General features: G+C 33.5%; 2 protein-coding genes across 2 annotated transcripts; both read left to right on the top strand.

Annotated features, from left to right (window-relative positions):
- Positions 1-1,673: 1,673 nt before the first annotated feature.
- On the top strand, positions 1,674-16,126 carry LOC135126882 (uncharacterized). Its single transcript, XM_064053125.1, has 2 exons — positions 1,674-1,791; positions 11,700-16,126. Exons 1-2 carry the CDS (start codon positions 1,674-1,676, stop codon positions 16,124-16,126), a joined length of 4,545 nt encoding a protein of 1,514 aa, XP_063909195.1.
- Positions 16,127-16,215: 89 nt separating this feature from the next.
- On the top strand, positions 16,216-16,898 carry LOC135146444 (uncharacterized). The gene is made up of 3 exons (XM_064078625.1): positions 16,216-16,299; positions 16,353-16,514; positions 16,574-16,898. The coding sequence occupies exons 1-3, from the start codon at positions 16,242-16,244 to the stop codon at positions 16,729-16,731; spliced, it is 378 nt and encodes a 125-aa protein (XP_063934695.1). The 5' UTR covers positions 16,216-16,241; the 3' UTR covers positions 16,732-16,898.
- The last annotated feature ends 1,553 nt before the right edge of the window (positions 16,899-18,451 follow it).

Genomic DNA, 18,451 nt, shown 5'->3' on the forward strand with positions numbered 1-18,451 from the left:
TGAAACATATCCAACATTCTCGAGTGTTTATTTATCTTAATACATCGAAAGAATGTCGCCTAGAAATAAGTTTGATCTGAATAAATCAGAGTCGCACAAAATGTTCTGAATATTTTAATTCTTATTTTATTATTATTATTATAAAGACGAGTTTTTCGCATTTTCGAGGAAATGGGGTGACTCGTTCGTGATTTGACCAATAAGAACTTGGTAATGAAGTCATCAACATGGATAATACTATTCACAGTACAAAAGAAAAGTAATCGCAGCGTATTACCAATGCAAGAAAAAAAAATGGTCTAAAGAGTTTAGACAGTACTTCCCTCGCTGTCTGAAACGTGACGACGTCATGCCTATTATGTTTTTTTACGTATTACATTTTTGTAGCGGGGTATTTTAAAATAAATTCGAGTATTAATTTTTTCAATTTTGTCATTATTTGCCATTGACATATTTGTCATTTTTTTGTGATTGTTATGATTGCTTATTAAAAAAAAATAAATTGGACCAAGTCGTCTCTGGAGTGTATAATATGTTGCCTATGCAAAAATTGTCAGGTGTGAATAGATAAAAGGAACACCCTGTATGGTACTTGTAATTGAAGACAAATATGTCTGCAAGATGCTAAATTTTTAATCAAAATATATTTACTTATCACCTCCAAAAATTGATGACGTCAGCTCAAAAATTTGCCAAATAAATCCTATCTAAAATATACAAAATATGATGAGTTTGTACTTGTGATTTATCATTCCATGCATATTTTTTGGATTTGCAGATACAGGGTGACTCAAATAAATTAATGAAAGCGTGAATTTATTTTATTGATTTAATCAGGAACTACAAAACCGAATGCTTTTAAATCTTGGAGATGTTTTAAAGATATCATAGGCATGGTATATTTTTAGTCAAAATGTATTTGCTCATCCCCTCATAAAAAATTGATGACGTCACCACAAAATTTTGTTGAATAAATTCTATCTTAAATATGCAAGATATGATGAGTCTCTTTTTGTGATGTATCATTCCATTCATATTTTTTGGATTTGCAATAATTTGCATATACAGGGTGACTCAAAAAAAATTAATAAATGCGTGAATTTATTTTACTGATTTAATCAGAAACTGCAAAACCGAATGCTTTGAAATCTTGCAGACGTTTTAAATTTATAAGCATAGTAAAATTTTGATCAAAATGTATTTGCTGATCTCCCCTAAAAATTTGCGGAATGGGACAATTTGGCGCGGCCGACTTGGCGCGGCCAACTTGGCGCGGCCGACTTGGCGCGAGCCATTTTGGCGCAAAGCCAACTTGGCGCAGGGACATTTTGGCGCAAGCCATCTTGGCGCGAGTACGTCGGTATATATTATAAAATATATTTATTGTTCGTACTTTGGTTGGCACCCTGTTATTTATGCTAAGTATAGGTAACCAAATACACATTTTCATTCGCACAAATTCCAATAACTAAATGATCCACCGAGCAAGAAGTTCCACGTTTAGGAGTATGTTTATAATGGGGTGCAGGGCGCGAAGCGCCCGTGTGTCCATTAAAAAGTCGACATTACCCCTCCCCGCGTTGGAGACTATAAAAATTGGGTTATGCTAACAACGGGTAAAATTTTTGCATATTTATATCTATTTTTCTTGGTGCAAGTTCATTTGCGCCAAGATGGCCCGCGCCAAGATGGCTTGCGCCAAAGTGTCCCTGCGCCAAAGTGTCGCTGCGTCAAAATGTCTCGCGCCAAGTCGGCCGCGCCAAGTCGGCCGCGCCAAGTCGGCCGCGCCAAGTCAGCCGCGCCGAATTGTCCTAGACCGAAAAATTTGATGACGCCGCCGCAAAATTTTGCTGAAAAAATGTTATCTTAAATGTGTAAAGAATGATGAGTCTATACTTATGATTTACATTGCATTAATATTTTTTAGATTTGCTTTTGGGTGTCTGAAAAAAATCAAAGACTGAGTCAATTAATTTTATTGATTAAATCAAGTATTGCAAAACTGAATACTTTGAAATCTTGCAGACGTATTTGTCTAAAATTATAAGTACTATACAGGGTGTTCCGTTTATCTGTTTACGCCTGACAATTTTTACATAAGCAACATATGTTTAAGAACAAATTGGATCAGTAACTCTACTTAGGGAAATCTATTTGATGGAGCATAATAGGTCTCTGACCTCTACTCCATTTTTTCTAATAATAATAATAATAATAATATTGTACACCCCAGTGACGACTTTGTCCAATTTATTTTTTTTTAATAAGCAATCATAGCATTCACAAAAAAATGACAAAGATGTCAATGTCAACTAATGACAAAATTGAAAAAATTAATACTCATTTTATTTTAAAATACCCCGCTACAAAAATGTAATACGAAAAAAACATAATAGGCGTCACGTTTCCGACAGCGAGTCGGAAAAAATACTGTCTAAACTCTTTAGACCAATTTTGTAAGACATATATGAATGCATATGTTTCGTCTTTAGTATGTATCTGGCCGCCTCTGGTCTAATAAATGTTCTAAAAAAATATAGTAAGTTTTGAGAAAACGCATCTAACAAAAACGAGGTCACGAAAGCGCAAAAAATTCCAATGTACACTTATTTTACTTTATACTGTGTCAAATTTGACGTTTTACTGGATTCGAACGACTCCGGTAAAATAAAAAAAAAAAAAGGACAAGTCCGGTAAACTTGAGCCAAAAAGGACAAGGTCTGTAAAGTGTTACTATGTGTTTAAATATTTGATGCTGATTTACGCGAATAAACAAATTAAAACATTTACCAAAGAGCGGTTGCCAACGGTGTCAGAAAAAATGACTCGATTTGAACTTTTTCTCAAAATAGTAATTATTTTATCGAATAAAAAAATATGTTGACAGTATGAAATAAAATCCATAACGACATACGTCCGGTAACTCTTTTCGCAGTACTCGTTTCGAAATTAAAGACTCGGTTCCCTACGGTCGTCTCACTCGTACTGTAAAATTTGAGTTAGTATTTACAATAACGTTATTTACTATTTACGTTTTCATTATCACTAACAAGTATTTAAAATAACAAGTAATAGTTTGTTTGTATTATTTATTTATTATAATAATCCCATTTATTTATCAGAAACTTTTAAACGAAATAAAATTTAATTGACTAGAGATAACGGCAAAGTTGTGTTAGGCTCATCTGGCAACGTTGTAAATCATCTAAATGCTTACTACACATTTTTTTCGTCGCCCTCTATCGAGTGGTAGATTTACCCACTGTATTGTTGCGGTTCTGTGGGTTGCCTACGCGCGCAAATCTTGGTGCACCATCTCTTGTTCGCCGGCCTTTGGCCTGTTCGCCCCAAAAAGTAGCATGGATCTATCTGTAGGCAGGTATTTAATCAATGCGTCCATATGGAGAGTGTCTTGACTGCACGTAAAATCAACGAAACCTCCTTTTGCACTTCTACTTCTTTGTGTATTAATTTCATATGCGCTGACAAATATCTTCCTCAGCTTTTCGCTTTATGGAATTGTTTATTTGCAGTCGAAATAGGACACGTTCATCAAGTTCATGATTGTGGGCATCGCTTTTTCTTGAAAACACCAAATTAAATGTATATACTTTTGCGAAACATTTTTTATTTGTACAACACCACACCGTTTCTCCAGATTTTTTCAATTCACGATATTTTCTAGTTTCTGAATTTATAATTTTCGTAGATAATCAACGTACTGCCCGCTCACTTAACATTGTTTTGAACTCCATCTTAGCTCTCAGAAGATTGAGAATAAATTAAATTTTCTGCATTTACAAAATGGAGAATAATAGTCAGCGTGCATACGTAAATTCACTGCTTAAAAAAAACAACGGAAAAAATATTACAGAAATACCATTTAACTTTTTTTTATTTTTCAGATTTTTCAGTTTTTTTATTTCACAAAAATGTCAAAAAGTTGGCTTTTTTAGCCTCACTATTTAATGTTGGTAAATTATCGCAATTTTTCTTAAAAAAAAATGGTCAAAGTTTATTTCGACAGAACTTCCCTCGCCCCTGAAGTGCAATAAAACAAATCCAGCTTTTTTGAAAATTTATAAAATTGGGTTTGCGCTTTTTAGTTTTATATGAGATCCTCTGTTAGTGGATAGAAATATATTTTTGCAAGGACACATACCAATTTGGACAGGTACTGTGTAATACCAGGATTGCATTTTGAAATTTTCTAGAAAATGGAGTGAGCCGTTCCTGATTTAATCAACAAAATAAATTGACTCATTCATTAATTTTTTGTCCACTTGTTTAAACAAATCAAAAAAATATGAATGCAATGGTAAATCACAAGTATAGACTCATCATATTTTCCAATTATTTCATGTCAATTCAATCATTCGTCTTTATTTATAAGCTAAATTCCGCTAACATAAAAAAGTTATTCGAAATGTTCCCTTTTAGCTAACTCACCCTGTATATTATATAGGAAATTTTATATTCACTTACGGTATAATAAATATTGTACGTTTAGTTTAATGTCACGGTCTTTACAACAACGTTCTTAAAGTTATTCGAATTTGAACAATATTTTTTCGTGTTTTATTGCTTCAAGAACAATAAAACTAGTACAGCAATATGAAATCTAAAATTTGTTGTTGCTTTCAACTTATTCCACGTATTTATTTTTCTTTATAAAATATAAGAGCTTTCAGAAGCACACAATTCCTTCTTTCAGGATGTCCATAATTATACGGTTAACATTACTTAATTCGTAAACAACGTTGCCATTGTTCTTCTTCAGGGTGGCATGCATTACTCTGATTCGAAACCACAGGGAGATGAATTTACGGTCTCCATCAGATCTAAATGATTTCGGTGTTTCTTAAAAGAACGGAGAAGTGTGTTTTATGTCACATGTCAATCACGTGTCGGAGACAAATGTCTGCTTTTAAGAATTCTCTTAACATTTACGTTAATCTTAGAAAAAATCACTTAGAGGCTAACAATAGTCTACGAGCACATGTACCGAGCAAAAAGCAGCTGTTTACAAATCTGCACTAATTAAACGTTATAATAGTTATTCGGAATAATAGAAACCAACCCTTCTCGGCCGTAATTGCGACAACTACGTCGATTTTGAAAAGCTGATCGCGTGCCCCACGTTTGATTGCCGTTCCATACAAACCACTAATTACGAGAGGAAATTGATATGCGGAAAGAGCACGTGGCCTGGACAGGATATGAATCAAATTGAAATTAATTTGTAGGTAGAAAGTAGTTGGGTAAAGTCTAAAGGTTATAAGGGCATGGGGATGATGAAACACTAATAATTGTGAAGATCAAAACAAACGACTTACATTTAGTACATCGAGGAAGCATCCGAAGACACAGCTAAGATATTCCATGCAAAGCTAAAACCACCACTTTGTACAAACTTTCTGGTACTTCTCAAAAACGTCGCCGTTTAGACTTAGCAGGTACAGAAGTCTAGACGTCTACAGTAAGTACCCATTATTCAGTACGGAGAAATGCTAATCGAGGTATTAAGTTTTATAACTAAAAGTTGCCAGGGACTGGGTTTTTAAATTAAATTTATTCTTACGACTAATGAAACAGGTTGCCGATACTGAAAATTGTTTTGCTAACGACAAATGAGTAAACTGCATGCATCGATGGAATGGAATTTTTTGAATTTCCAGCGCTGATAAAATATTCAAATATTGTGAGACTCCACAACTTGTAGAGCCATTATGAATGTTTACGGAAATCACTGCGTTAGATCAGGTTCAAAAGAGAGATTTTTTGTTTCAGGAACGTTATACAGAATGGTAGTTATTTTACACTTTGTTCTGGGACTGTTAACTACGTATATTCTAAACGCAAACTGTTTAAATATTCCATGCATAAATCTAATATTCAGTGCCACTTTCAATTTCGAAATATTTGTTTTGGTAATTATATCAAATAATACTTGATTCTCAGTATTCTATGGAAACAATGTATTCGTTATTGTGCTGTAATGTAATAGATATCTAAAACTAATATTGACCTGATTTTTAAATTGTTTATAAACAGTGCGGTATTTTTTCTTGATAATGGTTTTGAAACTTGTATTAATTACAGAATGGGACATAAACTAGTTTCGGAAAAATGTCTCTGACACTTCGTTGTATGAATGTTATTCTACTTAAAGATACTTTTACCTGTAATAATAATAATGGTTGTTTATGCTCAAACATATTTGTAAATACATTCAGGGTCGTTCAAACAACATCTTGAAAACTACATCTTAGTAATTAATATATAGAAATACAAAAAAATTCTTAAGACGAAAGTTGTACTACTATAGTTATACAAAGTGTTGTGTTACGTTGGCACATTATTTCAATTTTCTTGAATTTTGTTAATGAAAGGATTCACAAAAAATCGAAATGTGGTGATTTTTAGAATGTGTTTCTATTTCTGCATCTTAATCTGTTTTTGGTTTTATGATTATTATTTGTAAGTATTTTATATATTTAACGTTGATAGTTCTTGCAATTTTTACTTTTTTTTTTTGTTAAGGGACGCACTGAGACATCAGTATATTTTTATTTGAAAAACTGAAATATGGGTATTTATACTAAACTCACTTGACATACACCTGGTAAAACTTTTGACTTAAACGGCTTGAGCCAAACCATCCTTATAAGTCAAACTGGCTATGGCAAGCTTATGGACCCGGACCGCAAGAATTATTACTGTCCATTGTTGCCACAGTGGAGCTGTAAAGCTTTAGGTATATGTCAACTGAATTAAGTTATACAATAGCCAGTTTGACTTATAATGGTGGTTTAAGTAATAAAAGTTTTACTAGGTGTATGTCAAGTGAGTTTAGTATAAAAATTGTAACGTTTGAGAATTTTTAATAAACATTTTATAGTTATTAAAATTTGATTTAATTAATACCACAACAAGGTGCGTGAGGGAGAACGAGACAGAAACAGCGTGCACGAGAGAAAGAAAGACCGCGCACGCGTGAGGGCCAGAGAGAGAGAGAGAGAGTGTGTTAATTTTCAAAATGTTGTCATACAGTTTTGACATTTTTTCCAAGCATATAACCGGGAAATTTTCTGGTGGGCCCCGAAACAGTTTACAGTCTTTTTTTTATACAATTATTTACATTTTTCACATATACAGGATGTCAGGATGTTACAATTACAAATGCAATAAATATTTCTAAAAATATAACAGATGCCTAAAAAACTATATGCAAATATTAACTAAGAACATTTTTTACTTTGAGAGTGTAAACTAAGTACGAAACAATAGGTCTCTCGTTTTCGTCTTTCTGTCTGCCGTCTAGACAGATAATCTTCGAAACTATTTAACCCTAACGCCTTCTTTTGTCAAATTAAGTCGATTCTGCATACCGCAAGTACTTGTACGTCGTGTCGGTCACAGTCGTCAAAAACATCTCGAAATATGTACCTATATTTCAGAACTCATAAAATTCGATCAAAATATAATTTTTACCTAAAATTTGATGGTTTCCTTGGTATTTTCGGCTCCGTAGGGTGTCTGATAAGCTTGAAACTACAAAAAAACACTTGTAAAGTAACGTTTCTAAAGTTTTTTAACGAATTTCTTGAATCTACAACCGCCAGAATATGAAAAATTAACCCAAATATCTTCTTTTGGCAAATTAAGTCGATTCTGCATATTGAAAGTACGTCGTGTCGATCAGAATCGTCAAAATCATGTCGAAATATATTTCAGAACTCATAAAATTCGATTTCTAGCTAAAATTTGATGCTTTCCTTGGTATTTTCGGGGCCATAGGGTGTCTGATCAGTTTGAAACCAAAGAAAACGCTCGAAAAGTAAAGTTTCTGAAGTTTTTTAACGAATTTCTTGAGTCTACAAACGCCAGAATGTAAAAAATTAACTCAAACACTTTCTTTTGACAAATACGAATAACTTGTAAATGGTAAAACGGTAGATAATCAAAATTTGGCTAATCATCCCTACCAACAATTTGTTGACGTCACCTCAAAATTTACGCTAGTAAATATTATTTAAATTTTATAAAATAAGGTGCACATGTGCCTTATGAACCCCTGTTGAGTTGTTATCCTAATAGACATTACAATTTTTCCTGTTAGTTATCTGCTTTAAATATATTTTATATTTAAAGACGCAGGGCTTGTAGGGATGTAAATTACGCCACTTTATAGAGAACAGTGTCACAAAACGAAAATCACAAAATCTAATTTTATAATTTTTTAAAAAAGCGGAATTTGGCGGACTATACTTCAAGGGCGAGGGAAAATCTGTCAAAGTAATCTTCCACAATTTTTTACTAGCTTTGTTTTTCTTGGTAGCGTCATCAAAATTCCAAAAACAACATAATTTTTTCAAAACGCCAATGTCGCCAGCAAAACTGAAAATAATAATAGTAATAATAATATCCAAACAACAGCTGTATACAATTTCCCAGTGGACCCCCATGTCCTCAATTCGACACTGAGATTCTAAAAAATGTGAAGGAAATAATAAATCTCAATCATATCTCGCACATTTCAGATAGGATTTATTCGGCAAAATTCTGATATGAGGTCATCAGTTTTTTGGGGGAGAAACAAAAATATGTTGATCAAAAATTTACCATGCTTAGAATAAAGTGTAAAATGTTGTAGTAAAATTTTGATTTTTTTCCCAAAAATCTAGATGTCTCAGGTAAAAACTCAAAGGTTATTTTATAAGAAAAACCCATTGACTACGTACAATTTTAAGGCGACGTCATCACATTGTTGGTGGGGATGATTAGACAAAATTTATTTAGCGCTTTACCATCTACATGAAATTCATAACACATATAAAATTTGACAATAATCGGTCCGGTAGTTTCGGAGATTCTCTGTCAAACAAAAATCTACACATGCGGCGGACAGACAAACTCACAGACAGAACAACAGGCAGACAGATGGAAACGAGAAACCTATTTTTCGTACGTTGGGGGCGATGACACATCGAGAAAACATGAAACTAGCTAGTCGCCCGTGGATCGAAGAAAGAGCGTCAACAAAACAACAAAAGTCATTAAAAAAGCCACAAAAAGTGACAAAAAAGTTATTAAAAACATGATAAAAGAGAGGACATAATAGTGGAAAAACTAAGCGGTTAAAGAAAAAAAAGGGGACAACAAAAGCGATAAAAAAGGCAACAAATAAACGCCAACTAAAGAAAATGATACACAAATGCAACAAATAAATACTAAGGAAAAGGAGAAAAAGAAGGCGACAAAAAGATTATGAAAAGAAGGGAAAAAATGCAAAAAAAAAGTCACTAAAAGGGACAAAAAATACTATAACAAAAATGACAGAAAAAGCAACGAAGAACGACAACAATAAAAAAAAGGGGGAAAAAAGACTAAAGAAATACAGCAAAAAAAATCAAAAAGGGGGACAGAAAGGACGACAGATACAGGAGTACGTTATTTTATAAAATTCAAACAGCATTTATCATGCAAAATTTTGATGTGGAGATAGTCAGACAAATTTTGGTTAGCGTTTTACCATTTAGACGGTAGTAATTGATAATAAACGGTATTTTCGTAGATAATAAGATAATAAAAATCAACATAGATGACAGACAGAGGGAAACGGGAAACCTATTTTGTCATACTCAGAACTAAATTTAAATAATGCTTAAAACGAGCGAATTAGAACTGACTGTATTCTTTTATTCTGCATCCAAAAATTGACAGATATATGTGTCTATTTTTGTATATATACAAGGCGTTTCATTAAAAAAAATCATTTAGCTACATTTCCGGCTCAACCCGAATTGTAAAAAAATTAAAATTATATTGTAAATTCTTTCATTAGATATAACCACATATACACAAAAAATCCAAAAAGCACTTTGGAAATAACGAATTTAATTCACCATAACTTTTTGGGCACTCTGTATATCTCTGTTTTATTAATATTGCCTGAGCTTCTAAAAATTTAATAATTCAAAAGTTACTAACACTACATTTCCTACTACATTACTGAGAAATTTGACCATGGTGATGTTTTTTAAAGCTATATTAATTGAGAAGAGCTGTTATTTTTGACTTATGAACCGTTAACATACCAGTAGAACAAAAAAAAAACAGGATCAAAGACAACCATGGATTTTGAAGACTTGTCTTTGACAGAATTTTCGTCTTGTCAGATTAAAATGCAACGATCAAAGACAAACTTGATTGTGTTTTTTATTACTCTCTGAGTCTAACTTACATATAAAAACGATTTTTTTCCATTCTGAAAATATCAACTATTAGTCAATAAATTCTAATATCTTTTTATAAAATATGTGATTTTTCGAAAACTATTCATTGTAAATCTTCAAATTGAATTTATTTGGTTCCTAGTTTTAAAGCCGTATGACTAAAACTGGAAAATTACATAAAGATATTTAATACATACTGTTATTAATAAATAGCAATTTTTAACTATAAATCATTCACAATAACTTTCAGAAATGATACCCAACTAAATAAAACCGAAATTTTCACTGCACTATCGAGAAAAGTGCAGCAGAAAATTACCGTGGCAAAATTAACCACATTGACGTCACACATATTTACTAAAATTGCAGTTTCGCTCTTAAATTTTTTACCTATTCGGACTTTCCAGTTAATTTCCTGAAAGCATTAATGCACACTGCAACGTGTAAGACAAATTAAACTTTTTTTAACTTTCTTTGTTTAAATATCGACATTCAACGCAAACGTAATGACATTTTAATAAGTGTAATACCCGTAAAATATGAGAAAGTCTGAAGACTGGCACCATGGCACCAACAGTCATAAAATTTTCTGCGAATTGGTGCCACGCATTGTGCACTAATGGTCTACGCCACCCCTAGCCCATGAATGACAGTATAATCTTAAGACGTTACGGATAGTTTCCAGACAGGGGTGCTCTTCAGAAGAGATCGGTCCAGACGCTCAACATCTAGTCGTAGTGTAGCGGTAAAGTGGTGTGTGTGCTATGGCCGTGTTAAAAATACTTGTCGTATTTTTACTTATTGGGAAGGAAGCGAAACGTAAGTACCTGTCTGATACGTTATCTGCTGTCAGAAAAATATTTCTAGCTTGTTACCATACATCATTTTTAAAAGTCGTCGTTTTAAAATGATAAGTGCTAGGTTTAATTGATTTGATAAATTTCATCCACGTGTACAAAATGTGGAAAAATCAGTTTTAGAATGAATTTATAAAGTCTTTGTAGCACATAAATCAGATCTGAATATTAAAAGCGTTGCTTTTTTTAATCTTTTTTTTTTTTGGACAGTACTTTTTTTAAAATTAACTCTAATTTAAACTGTTTGAGTGATGTAAATACGTATATTTTTAAAATAATTTTACAACAGACTGATAAAATAATCATTGAAAGTAAATTCTTTTGTTTTAAACGACTTTCTCTTTTAAGCCAATTTTACACTTAAAAACCAGTCTCACATATGGCTGCAAAGACTATAATTAAAAATTAAGCTGCCACAAATAAAGTCATTACAAAAGCAATTACAAGTTAATTTGTCCCTAGGCTCTCATTTAAGTGTTTTTGCGTTTACAAAAAACAAAAAACTCTTATTTTAAATACTTCAATGGAACAACATTTCAATAAAATCTGAAACCGACCACGATTTCTGAATGACATTTGTAATTTATTTAATTTAACTTTACAGTGATAAGGTCCCAAGTGTCGGAAGAATACGATTACTACCCGGACGAAAGCTCCGAGAAGGCAGAACCGACTCCAACGAAAACGGCCCCTGATAACGAATTAACACATGTGCGCACTAAAAATTTAAGTGGTAATGTCAAATTAACTACTTTACAAGTACTTACTACAAACACACCACTTGATAAATTAAACAATGAGTTCGAGAATGAAGAGGAGCATATTTTGGCCGGGGCCACCAGTGTGCCGGGAACATGGAGTGAAAATAAACAGGCCGAAGTTCAAACAGTCCCAGAAAATCAACAGAATGTTGCTTTATTGTCCGAACTTACGACAAAAGCTCCGACAGATGGTATGGAATCGTTCGGTTTGATGGATGTTTTTAACAGCACATCTGGCACTTTGCCCGATCAGGACGGTACAGAAAAACTAATCACTGCCACGCCGTTAAATTTCGAACTAATTCACGAGGAGGCAGACTCCACCACGTCGATTAGTTTCCCTGAAAAATTTGTCACAGGAAATTCGGGTTTAGATGATGAATTCGAAAAGGTATTTGGCGCCATTTCCACACAAACAGCTGATTCGGAGGATTTCGCCCAAAAAGGGACAGCGGAAGTTAGTTTTATTGGTGGTAGTATTTCAGCAACGCCGACAGATAACCCTGGGAAAAGTACGGTGGACGGCTTTATGAATGAAAAAGATATGGCAACAGATTTTATTACAACGCAACGCTACTTTGAAGAATCGAGTGAAAACAGGATCGAAGAAATGGAAACGTCATCCACGTTTCAACAACCAATGACGGTTATGACAAGCACGTATCAGTACCGATCTGAAAGAGTTGATTCACCGAGTGGAGACGCTTTTACTACCTCCATCAGCGACCCTTCAATCGTTACAGAGAACAATGCTCACGAAACAAAAATAAACACTCAGCTTGGAAATAAATATTTGGTTACCGATAACGAATTGGCAACGACGGAAGAAATTCGGGCTAAATTAAATTATTTGAATTTGATTGTTAACACTGAGAAGGATTTAGATCAAAGCCGTGAAGATATCGAAAATCTGTCTTCGTTTATAGATGTTGATGAAGAATTATTGAAAGGTGTGATCGATGAGAGTGAAGAAAAGACAAATTTGGATGAAAATATTGAGGATGTGTCAATGATTCTTAATAATTATGACGAGAAAAATGACAAGGAAATGACTGACAATTTTCAGTTTACTGTAACTAGTAGGGACGTCTTGGCTACAGAGCAGACCAATGAATTAAATTACAGAACAACATTAACAACTGAACAGATGCCTATGATTGCAGAAAGTACTGTAAAAACCACTGAAAAGTTGAACGAATTTCAATTTCAAAATTCAGCATCTACTTTAGACTTCCAAGAGCAAAACAGTGAAGTCAATTATAGAATCACGTTAACAACTGAAGAAATGCCTGTAGTTACAGAAAATGTTAACTCTGAAAGCACCCCAGGAATAACCGAAAAATTAAACAAACTCGAATTTCAAAATTCAGCGTCTACTTTAAACTTTCATGAGACGACAGAGTACAATCACCTGGAACAAGATACAAAACAAACCCAAACTGAAGATTTCGGAAAATTTACCCCTTCTTTTACAGAAGCAACAACATATAGAATGTTTGAGTATACTTCAATTCCTTTGACAACTGAAGAGTCCACAGAAACTAAAACGAATAATCTACACATAGATGAGTTTAGAACTGTTGCAAATAACGTTGTTGACACAAAACCAGCTGTGTTCAACGAAATGGTGACAGGTAGCACTTTTTCAACGCCTGAAACTACATTAAGGAATTCAGCACCTACTTTAAACTTTCATGAGACGACAGAATACAATCACCTGGAACAAGATACAAAACAAACCCAAACTGAAGATTTCGGAAAATTTACCCCTTTTTTTAAAGAAGAAACAACACATAGAATGATGGAGTATACTTCAATTCCTTTAACAACTGAAGAGTCCACAGAAACTAAAACAAATAATCTACACATGGATGAGTTTACAACTGCTGCAAATAACGTTGTTAACACAAAACAAGCTGTGTTCAATGAAATGGTGACAGGCAGCATTTTTTCAACTCCTGAAACTACATTAAGAAATTCAGCACCTACTTTAAACTTTCATGAGACGACAGAATACAATCACCTGGAACAAGATACAAAACAAACCCAAACTGAAGATTTCGGAAAGTTTACCCCGTCTTTTAAAGAACAAACAATGCATAGAATGTTTGAGTATACTTCAATTCCTTTAACAACTGTAGAGTCCACAGAAACTAAAACGAATAATCTACACATAGATGAGTTTACAACTGTTGCAAATAACGTTGTTAACACAAAACCAGTTGTGTTCAATGAAATGGTGACAGATAACATTTTTTCGACGCCTGAAACTACATTAAGAATTGCCACCAGTTCATGGTTACCCAATTTTAACACGTTAAATGAAGAAGAAATGACAGACAACAGTCAGAAAATGACTACGGACAACATTTTTAAAATAACTTCCACTGAAACAACAAGAAATAATGAAGTAACAAGGACTGCCAATAATATTGTTAACACAACGCCAGTGGGAGATTTTTTGCAGCGTAATGACAACATTTTTTCGACGCCTGAAACTACATTGGGAATATTTACTAGTTCATGGTTACCCAATTTTAACACAATAAATGAAGCAGAAATGACAGATAACAGTCAGAAAACAACTTCGGACAACGTTCTTAAAATGACTTCCACTGAAACAACTGGAAATAATGAAGTAACAAATGAGTTTACAACAATTGAAAATAACATTGTTAACACTAAACCAACGGACGATTCTTTGCAAAGTACTACATTCGATAAAATGGTGACAGACAGTATTTTTTCGACGCCTGAAACTACACTAAAAATCGCTGCTTCTTCGTGGTCACCCAGTTTTACTAACACAATAAATGAAGAAGAAATGGCAGTTACCAGTGATAAAGTAACTACGGATAACATGTTTAAAACAACATCCACTGAAACAACAACAAATAATGAAGTTTTCGCTGAAACTGTCGCTGGGACATCCGAAGATAGTTCATCCGCATTTTCAGTTAGCAGAACAACCGAAGAATTTCAAGAAACTCATGACACTACATCCACAACTCAGTCGCAAGATATTTCTAAATACTCAAACGTGGTAACAGAGTTTATTTTAACTTCAAATTTTGTGTTAGTTCAAGATAAAACAAAACCATCTTATGAAGTATCGTCCACCGAAAATAATTTGAAAGTGGATGGCATAGTACGAATTGGTAAAGAATTTTCAATTTCAACTCAAGAAAGTTTGACAAAAAAGGACGATTTATTTACAGCTGAAACAGAACAAACTTCTGTTAGCAGTGCTGGACGGACAACACCGGTGTTTACTACAAATACAATATTGGATTCAGGAATAACAGAAGTTACTTTTTCTGAAAACTCTTTTCATGATGAGGAAAAATTTACTACAAAAACTGATTTCACGGTTAGTGACAAGGTAACCACAGAACTTGAAATCTTCACACAAACATCAGAAATGCCTTTAAGATTTGAAACAGAAGTAATGAAAATGTCTACTAACACAATTCCAGACAGTGAAAATAACGACATCACAGTGACAGAAATATATACTCCAACAGAACACGAAGAAGTTAGTACTACAGATAATAAAGACTACGATTTATTCACAACCACTAAAACTTATGAAAGTTCGACTGTCAACGAAGTGAAAACTACAACTTTTTCGTATGAACAGAAGTTGCAGGATGATTTAGTAAAATTGATAACAACAGGATTTTCAAGTTTTCTCGAAAGTTTCATGCAGAGTACTGCAAATGAAACTGAAACAGCAACATTGTCAAACAGTCAAGAAATTTCGAAAAATATCGATATGACCACAACAGAAAATACAGAAATAATAAACGAATCTACTGAGTTTGAAGAAGCTAGTAAAGAAAATATAATTGATGAAAATTTTGACAAAATCGACGAATACTTAACGTCAAGCTGGAAACTAGAGGAAGAAAATTTTGAAACTGCAACCAAAGAGAATTCAGTTACACTTTCCGACACGGCAGACGAAATGGACGAAAACTCGAAAGCTGAAACGTCTACAATATTTTTAAAGCAAACATTCGCGAACACCGCCGAAGAATATTTTAAAGCCACAACAACCACAGTTACCCAAAGTATTAAAATGTCAACTATAGTAGACAGTTTAATTAACTCCGTCGACAAAAAACAAGATTTTAATCCAACACAAAGTCCGTCAGAAAAAATGGAAATGAAGGAGACGGAACCCCAAGTTACGGCAAAGATGGATGGCAAGACTTTATACTTCAGCATCAAAATTACTGATAACGTAAGTGACAGTAATTTAATTTAAAAAATCGCTAACTTGGTTATTTCAGGAAACAAGTTTCTTTGTTCCTTCGGACGCTTTTCTCAACGTTCTTTCTCCAAACACAGTAAACATCACTTGGAAATCGGCCACAACCAACATGAATAATTCGCTACAACTGACTGTAGGAAATTCTGTGCAACTCAACGTTGTTAAGGGTAAGTTTTCAAAATGCAGCTGTTATCTATATTTAACGTCTCCTTATTTTTAGATACTCGAATGCACATATATAAAAGTGCGCTTTTTCCCGAGCCTGAAAATAAATTGGATGTTGACACAAACCTAATTACAATGGATGACGGAATTCAAATTTATTTTTCGAACACTGAGTTTTTGAAGAAAGATCAAGAGAATCAAGACGCATTTACTGCAGGTGAGAGTGATTCATTTTGATTATGAGTTTCAGTGTAATTTTCAACTTGACATTTTTAGATGCAATGCCGTCGGCTCCGACACGGACTGAACTGCTTGCTGCAGAAATTATAGGAGGATGCATTGGAGTTTTCATAGTTGCTACTATTTTAATTTACTGCGTCATACAAAAGTATAAAGCGAAAACGCGTAATTTTAAACCAAACGAGAGTGTATAGGGTTTCAAACAAAGTATATCTTCTTTTAGACTGATTATCGACAAATAAAACCAAAGAAATGCTTTGTTTATGTAATTATCGATGTTAGGTAGAAGCAGTAATTTTTTTATGGAAGTGCATTTGATTTCAAAGCGATTGTTGTAGGGAATTGTACATAGTAACTTCAGATATTTCTAGCGAGTGTTGACTGATAATTAATTTTAGGCAAATACTGTATACGTTAAGTTTTATTATAAATTGTATTACAATTTTTGAATAATAAAGTTAAATGTTGCTTATGCAACCATTTATACACCGCGCAGTTGAATCGACCGTGACTCGTGTATTTAAAAGTAATGAATGATTGATTTTTGCCGCCTTGTCGAAAACAAGAATTATAATCAACTGTCAAAACGACGTTACCCGATATTGGTGCTAATTAATGACTTCTAGCAAGGACCATTGTAAAGAAAACCGGCAAAACTGAGGCAGCCTTCAACACTACACTCAAATACACAGCAATTGTACTTACTGTTCCATCTGCCATCAATAATTCAATGAGCATATCCTAATCACATCAAATGTACTTACTGTTCCATCTGCCATCAATAATTCAATAAGCGTATCATAAGTGTTGAAGCAACCCACCCCATTTAAAATGCAGCTGAAATATGATGGTGTTGCAACGTATCGCTTTAATTTAATAATAGTAGTGGAAGCTCGTGCCTTACAGTTTTTTGGTGGTGGGTAATTGACACCTGCCCCAAATGATGATGCAGATGTAATTTATATCATAATACTCGAACACATTTTGAACCATCTGCTTGCTTAATGGATTTTTTCTATGTCTGAAAAATCTCTGGTATAAAATTCTACGTAATTAGTGCAAATGTTGCAATGATGAGTTGATGATAAGCTTTTGTGCTCGATGACAATAATACAAAGGGTTATAAAAATACCCCCGGCACATGAGTGGGCGGTGATGTCACTGAGTCATGTGGTTTGTTGTCAACAGTGTCATCAGCACAATAAGGTTGAGGAAGGTCTGATAAAAATTATCTGCACGTGATCGTTTACTCTATAAGCATTTGTCATTCGTATGAGGATACTCTTCATTAAAATAATTCAGTTTCTTATTTTGTCTAATATAATAATAAACTAGGCGTTAACAAAATCGAATAAAGACATTCTTTTGGAATTAGTTTTTATCAGTTTTTAGGAAAATGAGTACCAAAATTTGTAAATTATCTTTACGTTTCCGCCTAAATTTTCTTTATCAGTCACATATGTGACTGATAAAGAAAACCCAATTTAGTAGATATATATCTACTAAATTGGTTTTAACCGTTGTAAACGGGAAAAATTTATTTCTGTTTCCCTTTTATTAGTTTTATAGGACCGGACATATTAACAAAAATTACTGAATTGTAACGATTAAAAATATTGGGGCGCACCCACAGCTCATCTGAGCTCAATACATGGGAAAGTATCTCGAACTCACCCTCGTTCGTTGGGTTCATTTCCTCTTTAACACATTTCAGTACCTGTTGTGAACAAAAATATGTTAAATTGATTAGATATCATAAATAATGTAGATTTTATGCCATAAATTTATAGTCGTGGGAAACAAAGGGGAGGATTAAATTGGTTTAATTCACCCTCTTTGGTAACAAGTAACTCGTAGTGAGCTTAGTGGTTTGTCTAGAAATTTGTTTCGTTAAATTTCCTGTTATACGCACTA

This window comes from Zophobas morio, unplaced genomic scaffold, assembly GCF_036711695.1.
Source record: "Zophobas morio isolate AGI-343-1 ecotype UQ-CSIRO unplaced genomic scaffold, CSIRO_AGI_Zmor_V1 ptg000002l, whole genome shotgun sequence".
NCBI classification, from domain to species: Eukaryota; Metazoa; Arthropoda; class Insecta; order Coleoptera; family Tenebrionidae; genus Zophobas; species Zophobas morio.

Bases quoted from the DNA above. Each gene is read 5' to 3' on its own strand.
- LOC135126882 (XM_064053125.1), top strand. From the start codon at position 1,674: ATGGCCCGCGCCAAGATGGCTTGCGCCAAAGTGTCCCTGCGCCAAAGT. The intron at 1,792-11,699 runs GTCAGCCGCGCC...TTAACTTTACAG, and splicing joins CGCCAAGTCGGCCGCGCCAA to TGATAAGGTCCCAAGTGTCG.
- LOC135146444 (XM_064078625.1), top strand. From the start codon at position 16,242: ATGAATAATTCGCTACAACTGACTGTAGGAAATTCTGTGCAACTCAAC. The intron at 16,300-16,352 runs GTAAGTTTTCAA...CCTTATTTTTAG, and splicing joins GCAACTCAACGTTGTTAAGG to ATACTCGAATGCACATATAT. The intron at 16,515-16,573 runs GTGAGAGTGATT...TGACATTTTTAG, and splicing joins TCAAGACGCATTTACTGCAG to ATGCAATGCCGTCGGCTCCG.